The sequence below is a fragment of the Ursus arctos genome, unplaced genomic scaffold (assembly GCF_023065955.2).
Source record: "Ursus arctos isolate Adak ecotype North America unplaced genomic scaffold, UrsArc2.0 scaffold_19, whole genome shotgun sequence".
NCBI classification, from domain to species: domain Eukaryota; kingdom Metazoa; phylum Chordata; class Mammalia; order Carnivora; family Ursidae; genus Ursus; species Ursus arctos.
In genome coordinates this window covers 44,243,466-44,262,325 of record NW_026622863.1, presented here as the reverse complement: position 1 = coordinate 44,262,325, position 18,860 = coordinate 44,243,466, and the positions used below count along the sequence as shown (strand labels likewise).

At 50.3% G+C, this 18,860-nt stretch overlaps 1 protein-coding gene across 1 annotated transcript; it reads right to left on the bottom strand.

Moving 5' to 3' along the window:
* Positions 1–7: 7 nt before the first annotated feature.
* ACP7 (acid phosphatase 7, tartrate resistant (putative)) lies at positions 8–13,517 on the bottom strand. The gene is made up of 12 exons (XM_026481764.3): positions 13,325–13,517; positions 7,247–7,447; positions 6,781–6,963; positions 5,751–5,874; positions 5,446–5,508; positions 5,240–5,354; positions 5,042–5,149; positions 4,892–4,949; positions 4,725–4,792; positions 4,543–4,614; positions 1,540–1,677; positions 8–226 (listed from the first exon to the last, which is right to left on the bottom strand). Exons 1-12 carry the CDS (start codon positions 13,431–13,433, stop codon positions 161–163), a joined length of 1,305 nt encoding a protein of 434 aa, XP_026337549.1. The 5' UTR covers positions 13,434–13,517; the 3' UTR covers positions 8–160.
* Positions 13,518–18,860: the final 5,343 nt, after the last annotated feature.

Below are 18,860 nucleotides of genomic sequence, written 5' to 3'. Positions count from 1 at the left end.
GCTGCTCCAGCTGCCTCGGGACTGCATCCACCCCACACGGGGCCTCAGAAGGGCTGGGAGTCAAGGCCTGCCCCGACTCTCCACCTGGGCCTGGGCAGAGTCAGGTCACACGAGCCAAGGCAGCGAGGCCCAGGGTTGCTGATGACAGCTGCCCCTGTGCCTAGACATACATCCTCCGGCCAACGAGGGGTCTCACCACCCAGACGTCATCCACAATCTTCCCGTCCTGCAAGGGATAAAAACAAAGGAGGTAGTGAGAGCACAGAGTCCAGAGTCTTGGGCCAGGGACCTGGATTCAAATCCAGATCTTTAATGGGTTGTGTGACCTTGGGCGAAGTGCCAGACCTCTCTGAGCCTCAGTTTTCCTCCTCTGAAAAGTGGGGATGATAGTAATAGTACCTACATCATAGATGTTGTGGGAATTAAAAGAGGTTATTTGTAGAGGGCTTTTTAAAAAGGGATCCTGGGACAAGACAAGGACTGTATAAGGTGTAGGCTATTATGAGCACAAACCCTGGGGTCAGACAGATGTCACTTATATCCCAGTGCAACGGCTCTCTACGTGGCCTTAAGAATGCTCCCCAACTCTGAGCCTCACTTCCACACTCTATATGCGGGGGAGAACTGAATGCGATAAACACATAAGCCTAAAGCCTACCCCCCCGTGCATGCACCGCTCGATGAAGGGTAGTTATTTATAATAAAAAGAACTCAGTCTTTGCCATCAGATCCCAGCTCTGCCCCCAGCCGTGTGACCCTTGAAAATCACTTCCCCTCTCTGAGCCTCAGTTCTCTCATCTGTAAAATGGAAAGAAAAACTGTCCCACGGGATTGCTGTGGTGGTTAAAATGCTACTAGATGTAAAGTGTCCAGCCCAGCATCTGACATACAACAGGTGCTCAAGAAATCATCATCATTATTATTTTTAGATGACAATGGCTGGGGCTCCTAGGTGGCTCATTTGCTGAAGCGTCTGACTCTTAGTTTCAGCTCAGATTATGGTCTCAGGCTCGTGAGATCAAGCCCCAACTCGGGCTCTGTGCTCAGCTCAGAGTCTGCTTGAGAGTCTCTCTCTCTCCCTCTGCCCTTCCCCCGACCCCTTTCAAAAAATAAATCAATCTTTAAACAAATAAAATAAAATTACAATGACAAAAATAAAGAAAGGTGAACCATGATTATCTGGGTCCTTCTAACCTTGGGCCACAACTGCCACGTACGAATCATACTGGTTTCCCTCCACCTGCTCCCACCACCCACCTTTCTCAGCCCGTCCTTCAGGCTGATAAATACCTATGGAACTTACCATACTTTGGAAACTGTCCTCAACACTTTATATATAGTAGGTCAAGGAACTATTATCATCCCCTTTAACAGATGGGAAAGCCCTGGCTCAGATACTTGAAATAAGTTGCTCGAGGTCAGCCAGCCAGTAAGTAGCACAGGCAGGATTTGAACCCAGGATTTCCAGCTCCGGAATCCATGTTTTTAACCCGCTGGGCCCGGGTGCTTAGGCAGGTGATCGGGCCACCGCTCACTGACCTGGTCGTCCGACACCTGCTGGATGTGGACGTGGGTCCCGTTGAGGATGTGTAGCCGCGTGTACCCATACTCCTTCACGCGCACGGCGCTCCAGGGCCGCGGGAAGAGGGAGAAGGGGGTCAGTCGCTCCTCACAGCCCTGCCAGACAGAATCCTTTAGACCCGGGGCTGCGGTGGGTGGAGGACCCGCAAGGAGCAGAAACAACCTCCCAGGCCGGGAGACCCTGATGCCCCCAAGGAAGACGACATCTGTAAAGACTTGACCTCACTAAGACTTCTAGAAAAGTGCGTGGCTGTGAGACACTGCCCACTGCAGCGTTTTCTATAAGAGCCCTAAGCTGGAAGGCACCCAAACGCCCATCAGTGGGGGTCAGTGAAATACATTATAGCATAGCCGTCACAAAGCACGGTGTAATACAAAGGTGGCCAAGAGGTACAATAAAAGGGAAAACGCAGTTCGAAGAGTAGACCAAACCGGTGGGTCTCAACACTGGCTGCCCAGTAGACCCTCCAAGAAAGCTTTTGAAGTCACCGGCGCCTGGGGGAGAGCGAGTGCTCAGCCTTGCAGTAGAATGCCAGGCGACATGAGCAGAGACCATGAGGGACCTTGAAAAACCACCGTTTTGCAGCCATCGTTGTAATCATTAATGGAAGCAAGAATCATCAATACATGGTCAAACTCGTGGCGAAAGTTTGAGGAATAGCCAGATAATGGCATAGTCCCGAATGATCTCGCCAGGGGAAATGATATATTAATAACCATTCATTGTATATAATATAATAATATTATAAAATATTAATAATATAATAATAGCCACAACAAATAAAATAATAAGAAAATAGAGATTGAAACAGATGTGGTTGGGACGCCTGGGTGGCTCAGTTGGTTGAGCATTGGACTCTTGATTTCGGCTCAGGTCACGATCTCAGGGTCAGGGGACTGAGTTCTGTATGGGCTCCTCCCTGGACATGCAGCCTGCTTGGGATTCTCTCTCTCCCTCTGCCCCGCCCCTCCCTGCTCACACGCACTTGCTTGGACCCGTTCTCTCTCTCTCTCTCTCTCTCTCAAAAAACAAACAAACAAAACAAAAACAGATGTGGTTAAATGTTCACATTTGGGAAACACTGGTAAAGGGGATAGGGAAAGTCTGTATTTTTGCGACTTTTCTGTAAGTCTGAAATAATTTCAAAATTTGAAATTGAAGGAAAAACTAATCTGTGCTGATTAAAGTTCAGAATAGCGATCACCTAGGGGTCTGAGGAGCCATCTGGTGCTGATAACATTCTATTTCCTGCTCCAGGTGGTGGCTACACTGGGGCCAATGCCAGGGCCCCGTTCTCAGAGAGTCTGGTGTTTTTTCTGGAATGGGGCCCAGACGCTGGAGTTTTAAAACTTCCCCATGTAATGTGCACCAAAGTTGAGAACCCCTAGGGGATGAAGCATGATCCAAGCTGTTTTTTAAAAGCGGGTAGTCCAGTAACCCATCTCTATCAAGACAATTACTCGATTGCACATGAGGAGAACATTTTAAAATGTCATCCAAGAGACAGAACGCCAGAGTGGGACTAAGAAGGGGTGTGGATGGCTGGTGTTCACCTCCGGCCCTCTGCACTGTTTGAATTTTTTTTTAAAGATTTTGTTTATTTATTTGAGAAAGAGAGGGAGGTCACAGAGAAGCAGGCTCCCCACTGAGCAGGGAGCCCGATGCGGGATTCGATCTCATGACCCTGGGATCATGACCTGAGCCACGCAGACGCTTAGCCGACTGAGCCGCCCAGGTGCCCTGTGCACAGTTTGGATTTTTAGCACAAGTGCTTCTTACTTTGATCTTACTAATTTGTAAGAACCAGCTTAAAAAATAAACCCTCTCTCCTTGCAGAAGTGAGTGATTCCAAGGCGGAGAGGGGAAGGGCGGGGAAACACAAGATGATCCTTGGAGCACACTGTGGGGCCAAGAAATACGGAAGAGCTCACAAAATGACGGGGGCACGCGAGGAGGCACAGGCCCGGACCTGAAGGGTTCCCAGTGGCCAAAACCAGAGCAAGCTGAACAGCAGCATAAATCACAGTCGTATCGGATTATCGCTCACAGGATACAGCAATTACCCGTGAGTCCACACTGGTATAAATCAATAATGAACTACGTAAATGGGACGGAAGGGACAGCTCTTCTTCACGAGAGGATTCTAATTAATAAATCTAGAAGGAATGAGGGAACTAGAAACTTCCCATTAGAACACCGCAGTAATAACTGTTGCTGGCAGGACCCACTGGGGGGTTCAAAAATCAGCGGGTGAAAGTTTGAGGAGAGACGGGAGATTTGCATGGCCGAAAGGAATCTCCGTGAAGATACTCATTCATTAGAAAGGGAAGTAGAATAACTTTATAGTGGAGGAACCCCACAGACAGCTCCTTAACCAGGTGATTCAGAGACACATGGACGGCAGGAGCCCCGGGTCCAATGCACCGAGGAGGACACATCACTTCTGGGATCATCTTGCCCGAAATGCATAACCTGAATCTCAGGAAAACGACGCATAAACCCAGACCCAGGGGCCTTCTGCAAAACAACTGGCCAGGAGTTTTCCAAAACATGCAGGATGAAAGACAAGGAAAGACTCAGTAGACACAATAACTAGCTCGAATGTGGGATCCTGGAACAGAAAGGGGGCATCAGCGAGGAGTTTGGTGCAAGGGGAATGGAGTCTGGAGTTCAGTGGCAATGATGATAATAAGAAGCCCTCTGTCTTTGGATCCATCCGGTAAACCTGGGCAAGGACCCCAACCCCTGCCACTCGTTGAGTCTGCGACTGAACGAGTATTTGACTGCCTGAGCCTCTGTTTCCACATCTGTACAATGGGCCTGCGACTAGGGCTACCTAAGCTCTCAGGGTGAGAGTTGGCGACAGCAGCTGTATAAACACCTGGCCCCCCAGGCAGGTATAGGAGGCAGTAAAAATCAAGAGGCAAGAAGCCAAAGGCACCCTTCCCCATGCTGCTCACAGCAGATCCCGTGATGATGTGGACCGGGCCTCGGGGGTTGGTGTAGGGCATCTCTCGGCTGCCATTAAATACCTGGAGATGGGGAACAAGGGGGAGGGGCGTGTCACACAGGGCCAAACTTCAGGTGTCCAGGGGTCCACCGACACCAGCCGCACTGGCCCTTGTCCCTCCCTGAGACTCACCTGGTAGTCGTAAATGGGCCACAGGCGTTCGTAGGAGTGCTCGTGAGCCCACAGCTGCAGGTCGACCCCTGAGACAGAACAAGTTGCGGTCAAGCCGCTTGATCCTGGAGAGATGGGGGGGGCGGGCTGGGGCCTGGGTCTGGGAGTCCCCCAGGTCGGTCACTCACCGTATTTGTAGAAAAGATCCTCCAACCCGTAGAACTTGCCACGGAGGCCCTTGCGAACCTGGCGGGGCACGCAAGGAGGTGAATGGTGACTCAGCCCGCCCCCCCAACCACCTGGCTCTTAGCACCCCGCCCCAGGGATGGGGTCCTCACCTTGCTCTCATGCCACGTACAGTCATCCAAATCAGCATTGGAACAGTACATGGGCCGGTGGCCCATGGTAATGATCCACGGCCGGGCTGCCCGGTTCTTATTGGCTTTCTAGAGAGAAGGGCCCAGAATGAGGGGCGGGGGTGGGGGAGGGGAGGGGAGGCCGGGCAGGGGATTATAGGGGACCTCCACCCAGGTTACCTGGAGGTCGCTCTCCAGCCAGTGGAACTGTCTCTCTACCAGGTGGTGGCCGTAACTGAGGAAGAAGTAGACCTCGGTGGAGAAGGAGATGATGTGGGCAGGGCCTAGATCCCAGCTGGAGGGGTCAAAGGGCATGGGTCAGAGAGGGGGGGGGTCTCCTCGGCATCTCCCATCCATCCTCCAGTCCCCAGGGTCACCCAGATTACCTGTACCACAGGCCTTCATTGTTCCCTGGCATGCTGAATCGGGCCTTGTAGTTAGAGAAGTTGCTGGACAAAAGGAAGTGAAAGGGTGGGGAGAGGGTCTGGGTTCCCTGACCCGGCCCCCCCCCTCCCCACTGCCAGGCCGGGTTTGGTTCCCAGCCTGGCCCCCATCTCCTCTCCTCTCACTACCACTAACGCGCTGCTGCAGAATGAGGGACTAAGGCAAGACACTAAGTAGGACACGTCTGTTTGCACTGGTCAGACCCTCACCGGCCCTGAAGCCCCAGGCCCAAGCCCCAGGCCCTCACTAGCGTTCCTCGTGATTCCCAGGGCAGGTCATGTAGGGCAGGCTGGCGGCCACAGGTTCGATGAGCCGCATGAACTTGTCCCCGACACGAGCATTGTCCTGATCCATGTTGTAGGCGAAGTCTCCTGGGGGGCCGGGGGCGGGGGGGAGGCAGGGAGAGAATGAGGACCCAGGCGCAGCTCTCCTCTTGCCGGAACTGCTTGTCTCTGCAACCCCTGGCCCTCAGCCATCCCGGTTCTGTGATCCCTACCTCACACCCACCCACCTGTGCACTTGGAGCTGTTTCCTGAACCTGTGGCCCCTGAGACCACCCCCACCCCGCCCCCACGAGACCACTCTGGTCTCTGATCACACCAGCCCCCATCTCTGCCCGCCTTCTTGTCCCTTCCCAGGACAACAACGTTCAGACTGACACGATCTGATACTGGCCTTGTACCAGGCACAGTTCCAAATGCTTTACATACTTGATCGCCTGAATCTTCAAAACACCCTCTGAGGTGGATGTTATTATTACCCCACCTCAGATGGGGAAACTGAGGCCCGGAGGGGTTACGTCCTCTCTCAAGGTCACAGGGCTGGTTAGTAAAGATCCAGGAATCTGGCCCTGGGAATCTGATTCCAGAGTCTGCGGCCATGAACCATATCAGCCCCAATCTCCATCTCCCATGTGTGTCCCTGTCCCCTGAAGCCACAGCAGCAATGATAATGACAAGGAGCACGTGGCACTTAGAGCATGCCAAGCAATGTCACCAATGTAGTCATCACGACCATCCCATGAATTCTGGACCAGCCTCAGCCCTCATTGTAATAACACGGAGGACAAAACCAATGCATGCAGCTCTCCGTGTTGGAGCTGGGATTTGAACCTGGGCAGGCTGTTTAACCACAGACACCCTCTCCTGGGCCCGTGTCTCATCGACTGTCCCTTCAGAACCACACTAACCCCAGCACGGTGCCCTCGACAGCCCCGGGATCGCCTCCCTCCCAAGCCCCACGCCTCGCCTCCGGGCGCAGCCTTGCCAATGCCTCACCCACATGGAGAACAGCATCGTACATGCCCTGCTGGGTGTCCCTGCGCAGCCGCGGGAAGGCCTTCGGGTTGTCAGCCCCCAGGTCCCCAAACACAGCCAGATGGGGGCTCCAGTGGGGACCATTCTTCAGGGCCCGGAAGCGAAACCGACGGCTCCAGCCCTGAGAACTGCCACAGCGGTAAACTGAGGGAAAGGGGAAGGTCACAGTCAGCTGGGAGCACGTCCTAGCTGCCTCCTCCCCACCCCTCAATCCATCTTCACTTGGTGGGGGGAAGGAGTGGGGATCGAGGGGTTCTGACCCATGCCCTTCGGTCCACCCCGCCCCAGACCCCAGCGCCTTCCATAGTCATGCCAGAGTCCCCTACAACAGGCGCCCCACCTGAGCCCCCTGCCAGCAGTAGCTTCTTGTCTATCTTCCCCCCCTTCCTGCTCCCCTCTCAGCACTCGGGCCTGGGGCCCCTCTCACCGTACTGGACCCCCGGCAGCAGCCCCCGCAGCGTGACCCGGTGTATGAAGAGCTTCCTCCGGAGAGCGCCCCCATCCACAAAGGGGCTGAAGGTGCCCTGGGCCAGGAGGGGCAGGGGCCCCGTTAGCTGCAGGCCGAACTGCACTTCCGATGGGGTGGGGACCCATGTGGTCCAGGTCACAGTCATGGAGCCTGGCTCACCTGGAGAGAAAGGAGCAGAGTCGGCTGGGCAGTGAGGCCCGAGCTGGAGTAGGGAGGGATGTCCAGGCAGAGCGAGGGGCAAGAGCCAACAGCTGGGAACACTTAGTCGGTAGGGACACGGGTTCCGGAGCCCCCCACCCCCCCACCCCGTAAAACCCCAGCTTTGCCATTTCCAAGCTGTGCTTCCCTGGGCACGTCACTGCACCTCTCTGAGCCCCAGTTTCCTTATCTGTAAAGTGAAATAATTATGATTTCTACTCTAAGGGTTTTTAGGAGGCTTAGGGGAATAAATACGAGCAAACACTTGGAACAGTGCTGTTAGGATTCCGTGAGTGAATGGATAGTATTGTCAATGTCATTATTTACTGCGTGCAGCCCCCGTGCCAAACATTTTACAGACATGAGATCATTGAGGGGTTATAAACTCAGATGTCTAGAAGCCTGCTAGGTAATATAAACAGGGACAAAGGCCAGCTGGAAGGAGTCAAGCAGCAGAGAGCTCTGGAGTGTGTGGCCAACTGTAGACTCCGCCCTGTCTTAAAGGGGCAGCCATGGCTCACTGCCGTGTGGCCACCATGCAGGAAGCAGGCTGAGTGCCCCTAAATCTGTCAACTTCTAGAATAAGTCTCTATACGGTGATTTTTATATGCCAGGAACAGATAGATAGATAAATAGATCCAAACTTTTTTAAAAAAGATTTTTTAATGTATTTATTTGAGAGAGAGAGTGCCCATGAGCGGGGGGAGGGGCAAAGAGAGAGGGACAAGGAGACTCCCCACTGAGTGCAGAGCCAGCCAATGAGGGGCTTGATCCCAGGACCCGGAGATCATGACCTAAGCTGAAGTCAGACGCTTAACCGACTGAGCCACCTGGGTGTTCCAATTAATCCAAACTTTTAAAGGATAACTCAAAATTCTTAAACGCCAGCCACCAAATCAAGGTTTTCAACACACCACATGGTATAGTCTGATGTTAAGAGCATGCGTTCTTGTTCCAGATTCTTCATTGCAGCACTGTTTGTAATCACAACATAGCAGGACCAAAATGCCCACCCACAAGAGAGGGGCCGAATAGACCATGTAACATCCAGACAATGGAGCACAAGGGAGCTATCCAAAGAAAGAGGACAAGTTGTAGGAACTGCTACGGAATGACGTCCAGGATAGCCAGGGAAATTAACAAAGTACACAAGAGTGTCGATAGATAGTTGCCCACTCTTCACCTTCACATAAGAGGATAGACATAGGTACCCACTCATCTGTATGAAAGAAATACAGGAAGGGTACAGCAGAAAGGAAAGACATGGGTGACTTACATGGGGTCGACGGGAAGGGGATAGGAAAGGGGAGACAGGTACAGAACAGGAAAGACCAGGACAGAAAACACTACCTTTTTTGTGTAATTCTGGCTCTTAGAATTACAGTCATGTTCCATAGTTCCTTCACGCACCCCCCAAAATAAACTAACAATTACAATAACAATGCAGGAAGAAGCCAGTATGGCATATGAACACTGACTGATGGACGTGACTATATTTAAAAATTAAATAAAGCAACCACACTGAAGGGGTGGGTCACCAGGGATAGGTCTTGACTGGACGCTGTAAGACTATAGCAAAAAGGTACAAACTTCCAATCATAAAATGAATAAGTCACGGAGATGAAAAAAGTACAGCACAGGAAACATAGTCAAGTTTATCGTACTAATGTGGCATGGTGACAGACGGTGACTACCCTTACTGTGGTGAGCACCGAATAATGAATAGAATTGTCGAATCATTCTGAAATTAACGTAACATTGGATGTCAACTTATACTTCAGTACTAAAAAAATGCTTTTAAAAAGACTACAGAGTCGGGATGCCTGGCTGGCTCAGTCGGTTAAGCGTCTGCCTTCAGCTCAGGTCATGATCTCAGGGTCCTGGGATCGAGTGCCCCATAAGGCTCCTTGCTCAGCTGGGAGACTGCTTCTCCCTTGCTTGCTCTGCCTGCCGCTCCCCCTGCTTGTGCTCTCTCTCTTTGACAAATAAATAAAATCTAAGAAAAAAAAAAAGACTATAAAGAAGGGGCACCTGGGTGGCTCAGCTGGTTAAGCGTCTGCCTTCAGCTCGGGTCATGATCTTGGGGTTCTGGGGTTGAGCCCTGCGTCAGGCTCCCTGCTCAGCGGGGAGCCTGCTTCTCCCTCTCCTCCCCGCTCATGATCTCTGCTGCTATCTCTGTCTTTCCCTCCCATTAAATAAATAAAATCTTAAAAAAAAAAAAAGACTACAGAGAAAAAGGACCACACATACATGTTGTCACCTAGTAAATGTTCTCACAGGGATACAGGCAAATACTTCTGAAACTGCTTTATGCCTATTCTTGCATCGAACAAATACCTAAGTATACTGTAGAAGTGGGAGGTAGGTTTTGCAATGCTGGAGAAAGAAGTTACAAGTAAGGAAAGAAGAAGGCTAAAATAAGCCCGTGATGTTGGACTAGAATCAGAGGTATCAGTATGATCTCACGGCAAGTGCTAGATACATACAGATAGATACGGAAATCGAGATGTGTGCTTAAGCATGTGAAACACACACGTTTGTGAAAGGGCCTGGAAGCCATGATACCTCGGTAGCCACGAGCACACCTAGTGCTCAGATCTTAGATTCTAAATACCCATCCTCCAGTGAAAGACACCAGGGCTCCTCGCAGAAGAAGTTGATTCCAAAGACGGGACAGGAAACATACAAGATAAGCCTGGAATGACACGTGGTGCCAGAAAGTGGGGGAGCGCTCAAGAAATGATGGGGGGTTGTCAAAAGGACACAGAAGCCGATCCAAAGGAATTCCAAAAGACGAAATCCAGGACAATTTGAGTCGCAAAATAAATAACGATGGTATTGAACATTTAATGCAAGGAATCAAACTAAATATCTATAAGTCTATACTAAAATATATAAATAAATAAGTGAATGGATAGGTGGGTAGATGGATGGATGGATAGAGGAGGAACGGGACAGCTTTCCTGACAGTAAAATTTCCAGTAGAGGGAGAGAAGGAATTAGAAAGCCACAAAATCACAATCAGGCAAACACCGTGCTAATAATTTCAGGCAAGATCCACGGATGGATGCTAAAATCAGTGGGTGAAAGTTCCAAGAGACACATAATTTGCATGGTCTCAAGGAATCTCCCCCCACATATGTATTAACTGCAAAAGGAAGAAGAAAAATCCTGTGGTGGAGAAGCCCAGCAGGCACCACTACAACCACACAGTGAGGTCCACATCCCCAGTAACAGCAATGAGCTGTGTCAGCACCGTGAGCTCTCTGATTCCAGGCACCAGGGAAGACACAACATCACAGCTCCGATAGTCTCGCCAGAAAACACATAACTTCATTGTGATCAGGAGAAATATCCGACAAACCCCAAATGAGGGCTACCCTACAAAATAACTGCTGGGTACTAAAAACATGTCAAGATCAGGAAAGGTAAGGAAAGACTGAGCACCTAGAAGGTTGGAGGTGACTAAGGAGGACAGCTAAATGCTAAATAATGAAATAACCAAGTGGGAAAACAGCTGACATTCCAACAGCAACGTCCTGCGATTTTTTTCTTAAGACTTTATTTATTTATTTGAGAGAGAGATAGCACGCGTTCGAGAGAGCACGAGTTGGGGGGAGAGGCAGAGGGAGAGGGAGAAGCAGACTCCCTGCCGAGGAAGGAGCTCAACGTGGGGCTGGATCCCAGAACACTGAGATCAAGACCTGAGACGAAGGCAGACGCTTAACCAACTGAGCCACCCAGGCGCCCAACTTTCCGGTTTTAATAAACACATTGGGGCACCTGGGTGGCTCAGTCGGTTAAGTGTTCAACTCTTGATTTCTGGTCAGGTCATGATCTCAGGGTCGTGAGATCGAGCCCCGAGTCAACTCCAGGCTGGGTGTAGAGTCTGCTTAAGAGTCTCTCCCTCCCTCTCTCTTTGCCCCCCTTCCCCTGCACGCATGTGTGCACTCTTTCTAAAAATAAATAAAGAAATAAAAATAAAAAACAAATACAAAAACATACCATAATTATGTAAGACACTAACATAACAGTAGGAGAAAGAGGGTGAGGGGGATATGGGAACTCTGTAATATTTTTGTAAATTTTCTGTTAAGTCTAAAATTAAAGCAAAGTTAAAGTTTTAAAACAAATATCGTGAGCTCTTGAGTCAGCCTGCTGGGCTTCAATTTCCCCACTATGTGACCCGGGGTCAGACCTCTTCATCTCTACGATCCTCTTCTGTAAAATGGGAGTAAGGATAGAACCTAAGGCTTCAGACCCAATATGAGGCTGAGTGACTTACCCCCTCTGACGCACTTAGTAAGAGCGGATTTGCTACTGTGACTGTGCAGGCCAAACAAGGGACCCCTATTATCTCCCTGGATTTTCACAGTAACACCAAGATATGGGTTTTACTGTCGTTCCATTTTAGAGAGGTCTCCAGGCAAAGTGGCTTGTCCAAGGTCATTGGTCAACAGATGCCAAAGCCAGTTCATTCGCGTGGTTTCAAATTCTACATCGGAACTAACCTTTAAGAAATGATCTTCCTCACAAGTGTCAAGGACATTAAAAAAACCAAGGAAAGCCTGAAGAACTGTCACAGCAAGGAGCAGACTATAGAGACGGCAGTGGGATGCGGTGTGGGATCGGGGGTCGGATTCGTGGAAAAACTGGTGAAACCCAAACAAAGTCCATAGTTCAGTTGGTGATGTAATGCCAATGTTAATTTCTTAGCTTTGACGGTGGGCACAAAAGACACTGACATTAGGAGAAGCTGGGTGACAGGGGGAGAGGAATTCTGCACTATCTTCGCAACGCTTCCATAAATCTAAAATTATTTCAAAATAAAAAGCTAAAATTATTTGAAAGACAGACAGAGAGGGCTGTGTGTTGAGTTTCAGTGCAGTATCAAAAAGGAACAGGCACAATTATTTGAAACTCCTTTTAAAATCCTCCTCCCGTTTCAACCCGGAGTCTGCGCGAGACCAGATTTTCTTCGTATATCCCAACCAAAGCAACCTATCGAAACAGACAGCAGCGGAAAGCAGATGTGGGGAGAATCTGGCTGGCTCCTATTAAGCCAGACATTCAAGAGACTTAAAAAGATGTAAACCAATGCCACTCTTCGCATCAGATTTCTTTTCTTTTGTATCGTATAGTTATTTTTCATGCAAAACGCCATTTACCTTAACACAGAATGTATGTATTACTGCTCATTTTAAATGACTTAAAAATGTTTAAATGCCTCAGTTTTCGTTTCTAATATGGCAAATATTACGGATTTACTCACATAAACTAAAGCTCCTCGAGGTTCTCAATCATCTTTAGCTGCGCAAAGGGACCCTGAGACGAAAACGTGAAAACCATGGCTACGCTCCATTTTGCCACTTCACAGGTAATATCTCATTTACTCCCCGCTATGAGGTCACACTAGTGTTCTCCCATTGTCCAGATGAGGAAGGGGAGGCCAGAGAGGTTAAGTCACTTGCCCACGGTCACATAGCAGGTAAATAGCAAAGCGGGGATTAAAACCCGGGAAGTTTGGGTCCACAGCGTCCAGAGTCCAAGGCCTTACCACCACCCCTAGATCAAGGATCAAGAGGCAGCTGTGTGGGGACACAATGAATAAGGACAACAGTGGTCCCCTTTGGAGAACGCTTACTATAGTCTGGACACCACAATCATTTCCCGCAGAGCCAGCTGCCCCACTGCCCCATTTAACAGAGGAAGACAATTGAGGTTCGGGAAGAACAAAGCCACCAGCCCAGGGTCCCACAGCATCCATATGGGATACCTGAGCCCCCAACCCACTGGGCCTCCCTGGGAAATGCCCAAGAAGTGGTCCCGGAAACTTACCTGGGTAGGACAGGTGGACTTGCTCAGGGACAGCCCTGGGAGCCACTGGGGTCCCCTGGACTCCCAAGGAGAAAACCAGGAGCAGACAGCAGGGACAAAGGGGGCGCATGGTAAGGGGACAGTGTGGGGGGCAGATGGGGAAGTGGAGGGGTCCACAGTAGATCAGATCCCGTCAGGAACAGCACAAAGGGGCTGGGAAGATGGAGAGTGGAGGGAGATCAGGCAACGTCGGGGAGGGAGGCAGGATAGCGGGGAGGTCTTCAAGGGGATGGTTATCCAGATGCTAGAGAGAAAACAAAAATATTGATCACTCCCAAGCACCAGATGTTCTGAGACTTGCTGGGAGCTGAGCACTTTGCATAGATTAACTCATGGGAGCCTCACAGCATTCCTGTGTGGTAGCTGCTCGTATCATCAGGGCCGTGTCACGGACGAGGACAATGAGCCACAGTGATTCAGTGCACAGAGAGGATGTGATGGGGCTGGGACTGGAACCCAGGGGTCCCGTTCCAGAGCCCTAGCTCTGAACCACAGCTCACTCTCAGTGAGGGGTTTGAGAAGGGGGTGGGGATTCAGTGTAGAAAGTTGTCCTTGGCAACCCCATCCTCTGAATTCCACTCTGCTCTTTGCACTCTTAGCAACCCCAGCTTCTGGGACCATGGCCTCCATTCCTAGCGTGTGTCCCCCCCCCCCCCCCCCGCCCGCTCTCAGAGCTCATCACTGTATTTCCGCCTCCAGCCTTCCATTTTGGTCTTAGTGACCCCAATCCCGCACGCCATCCCCAGGTCCCCCGCCCCTAAATTCCATCCAACCTGGAGCAGCCCCTTCCTCTCTATCCCCTCCTCAGCATCCCATCCTGCCTTGGTGAGCCCAATCCCCCCCAGCCCGGCACCTGCCTACCCACTCCCCTTCTCCCCAGCCCTTCTAGCCGGCTCCAGTTCGCTCTCCAGCTCCCGGAGGACCTGCAGGGGTTGGGGAGGCGCCCAGCCGGGCCAGGACCGTCCGCCAGGAGGCCGGGAGCTGGGGCAGGGGACTCCCTCCCGGTCCCCGGCTCACCCTCGGGGCGCCAGCTGCCCGCACGCGCGCACGTCTCCGGCCACCAGGGAGGTGGCGGTATTTATGAGTTTGCAGGCACCTAGGCATCCTGCCGCCCACAGCTGTCCCAGCCCCGGAAGAACCTGCCTTCTCGAAGTGACAGGCTCCCCAGACAACCGGGGCCCCGGGTCGCACAGGTCTGGCCGGTCCTGGGCGCCCCACGCCCACTCGCCCACCCCCCTTCCCAGGGTGGGGCGTGGGAAGGGGGACCCAGAAAGGTTTGTTACGCCGCAGCCGCCACCTCCAGGCCGACCACCAGAGGAGCGTCGGGACAGGTAAGGCTGAGCTCGTCCCCCAGCTACCTCACCCCCGCGATTGCGGAGTCCCCAGGGTACGGACACTGGCCCCCACCCCGGGCCCTGCCAGATCTCGCAGTACCCAGGTGTGCCAGCCACGGGCCCGCGACCCAGGGGATTCCCCCATCCCTTCCCTCGGGCCCCTCTTCTTCGCAATTCCTTCCGCCTTCCTCCTTCTCCAAGCTTAGCTCACGGATTTCTACCCGCCCCCCCGCCGCCAGAACCCTCAGTCCACCCCGAGGCGTACTGAAAAAACAAAATCAAAATCCACAAGAAAGACAGTGCTGCTTCTAAGCTGGGCGCCCTGGGCAGGTTACTTAACCTCGCTGAGCCTTGGCTTCTCCACCTGTAAAACGAAGGTAATAATAGTATGTACCCTATGGGCTGTGTGAGGATTAAACCAGATGAGGCATGAAATTTCATGCTGAGAATGCGGCCTGGCCCAGGGTAAGGGCTGGATAAGAATCAGCTATTTTATTATGATGAATGCATGAACTCCAGAAATTGCCCTGGGGTCTAGGTGGGAGGGAGTAAGAATTTTCCTGTAAACCTTCGTGAGCTGTTTGAAGGTTGAGCGTGGCTTGCCACAAAATATGTTTGGGGGTTCCCCCAGCAGCAGGAAAAGTGTGGAGGATCCAGGTTTCTCATTGTTCTCCCTTCCTGTCGGTAGATAAAATGACCCAACCATTTGGCTTTTGTAAATCAAAGTATAGCAGTTCTGGGACGCCTGGTTGGCTCAGTCGGTTAAGCGTCTGCCTTTGGCTCAGGTCATGAGCTCAGGGTCCTGGGATCCGCTCCTGGGATCGAGTCCTGCGTTGGGCTCCCTGCTCAGGGGGGAGTCTGCTTCTCCCTCTCCCTCTGCTGCTCCCCCTACTTGTGTTCCCTCTCTCTCTCAAAAAACAAAACCAAACCCACAAAGTATAGCAGTTCCCCTGGTTGGGTACACAGATTTCAGAGACTGACTCTGAATTCAATGCTACTGAATTATAGATATAGAAATATTTTAAAATTGTATTTATTTAAATACTCTCTATACCCAAGGTGGGGCTCGAGCTCACAATTCCGAGATCAATGTCACATGCTTTTCTGACTGTGCCAGCCAGACGCCCCTAAAAATATTTTTAGAACGAATATGTGATACAGTAAGATATGTGCTTCTCTCTTAATGCATTAAACTTCAAGATCTAGCTTGGGTTCAAAAAATTACGGTAACTCAGAAGTTTCAATGAGTGTTTAGATGCTTGAGAGGCCTGAAGTGACTGCAGCGGGATATGAAAACATCTTTGACTCCTTTCTTTCTTTCTTTCTTTCTTTCTTTCTTTCTTTCTTTCTTTCTTTTCTTTCTTTCGGAGAGAGAGGGAGTGCGCGCTGGAGCGTGTGAGGTTGGGGAAGGTGGGAGGAGGGGCAGAGGGAGAGAGAAAGAGAATCTTAAGCAGGCTCCATGCCCAGTGGGGAGCTCAATCTCATGACCCTGAGATCATGACCTGAGCTGAAATTAAGCGACCTGAGCGCTTAACGGACTGAGCCACTCAGGCGCCCCTGATTTCTTCTCATGGCAGAGCTGGAAATCTGCAAATAGGACAGAAGGAAATGGTAAATTTCCACCGCAGCGGCCATTCGTAAATTGTACCCTCTTAAAAATCATGGAGGTCTCCAAAGAGGTTTTGTATATATGGGTTATATCTATTCATATTTGTCATGCAAGAAAATTAAAATGAGAAGTTTTCAAAACATAAGAATACACATGCATACATTCCATTAGCCATCAGATCAATGACGTCACCGCAGGTCAGGCAGGCTTTGGAGAGTGAAAAGGACAAACACAGCTTCGTATTATTGTGAAAATAGTTTTGACCTCGTTAACGCCCTGGAAAAGGTCTCGAGGATTCTCGGGGATTCTAAGACCACGTGTTGAGGACTGCCAAGTTAAAGGGCAGTAAAAGCAAAGAGGTCATTGCTTTTCCCATCCAAATTCACGTAGCCCCTGAATTCCATCCACCAGCTCTGATTAAAAGCCCCACTACATTGCACCTGTTGGTCCCAGGGCACCCAGCTCCCTTGTGGCCCCTCTCCCCCACTCCTGCTCAAATCTCAGACCACCCCTACTCTCAGGACAGCCATAGAAGTATTTCCAGTTCCTCTTTTCAGACAGCTCTGGGTTTTAAGAAATATACTTCCACTGCTCTTATTTCTTCTTCTCCTTGTGCTGGTGAACTCTGGGGCCAGATGGCCTGAGATTAGCTCTAGCTCGAGCATTGACTAACTTCGGCAAGTTACTGACCACCGTACCTCAGTTTCCCCATCGGTTACAGGTCAGTAATAATAGTAACAGACTCATAGTGTCCTTGTGAAGATTAAATAAAGTAACAGATACCAACGACTGAGAACAGAGCCTCGCACGAAGCACGTGTCGCCTGCATGCCTTCCAATTATTATTGTCTCTTACGCACCTGGGCTGCTCAGTGTAAGCTAAGGCTGTGACAAACTCGCTTTTCCAAATCGTTTGAAATTTATTTGACCCTTCTTTATTGTGAAATGGGACACACTTACAGAAAGCACCCGAAATGTAAATAGTCCTCTTAACGAATTGTGACAAAGGGAACGTACCTGCGTAACCACCACGCGGGCGAAGAAACAAAGCCCCCCAGCTTCCCTTAAGCTCCTTCCCGCCTCGCCCAGGCACTACTTTCTCCCTCCCCGCGGAAGTACCCACCGGATTTAGGTTTGGCCGCCTAACTATGCCTGCGTACAGCCAGTTTCATTGTGCCTCTTTTCCACATGATGGGAAGAATATTACGCAGTATGACCTCTTGTGTCGGTTTCTTTCACTCAACACTGTGATTGTGAAATTCCTCCGGGTTGGGTGTATGAGCGCCACGCGTGCCATTGTGGAGTCATAGTCCATGGTGTGAAGACGCCACGACATGCTTATATGTTTATACACCAGCTGTGGATGGAAATTAACTTATTTCCATGTTTTGCCATCGGAAATAACATTGCTCTGTGTATATACTATATACAGTGCGTATTTTGTTCTGGTAGGTTCACAACATAGAGTGGATATAGACGGTTGACCCTTGAACCATGCAGGTTTGAACTACACGGGTCCACTTACACATAGACTGTCCACTGTACTGTAACTGTGTTTTCTCTTCCTTATGACTTTCTAAATAACATTTTCTTTTCTTTTACTTTAGGGTAAGAATACAGAATATAATACATATTACATACAAAATATGTGTTAATTGGGGGCGTCTGGGTGACACAGTGGTTGCGCGTCTGCCTTCGGCTCAGGGCGTGATCCCAGCACGATCCCATGATCGAGCCCCACATCGGGCTCCTCTGCTATGAGCCTGCTTCTTCCTCTCCCACTCCCCCTGCTTGTGTCCCCTCTCTCGCTAGCTGTCTCTATCTCTGTCAAATAAATTAATAAAATCTTTAAAAAAATACGTGTTAACTGACTGTTTATGTTATCGTTAGGGCTTTCAGTCAAGAGTAGGCTCTTCATAGTTACCTTTTGGGAGAGTCAAAAGTCAGTGGGATTTTTGACTGCATGGGGGGGGGGGTCAGTGCCCCTAGCCCCTGAGTGGTTCAAGGATCAACTTATTACACATTTCTCTTGGGTAAGAACCCAGGAGTAGAATAGTTGGATCATAAGGCGTATATGCTTATCTTTAGTAGATATGACCAAAGAGTTTTCCAAAGTGGGTGTAATATCTTCTTTTTCTTCACCCATGTTGGAGCATTTCCATTACTCTGCAAACTCAGCAACACTTGGCATTGTCGGGCATTTTGTTTTGAGCCACTCTGGTGGGTGTGTAGTGGTAGCTCATTGTAGTTTTAATTTTGCATTTTAATTTGCATTGGCATTGAACATCTTCTCATTTGCATGTTGGCCTTTTGAATATCCTTTTTTGTGATGTGTTTGTTCAAGTGTCTTGCCCAATTTTTTTTTCTAAAGATTTATTGGAGAGAGAGAGAGAGAGAGCGTGCGGGTGCATGAGTGAGAACGGGGGGGGGGGGGCAGAGGGAGAGAGAGAATCTCAAGCAGACTCCCCACTGAGTGCAGAGCGCTATATGGGGCTCGATCTCACAACCCTGAGATCATGAGCTGAGCTGAAATTAGAAGTCCAACGCTCAATGAA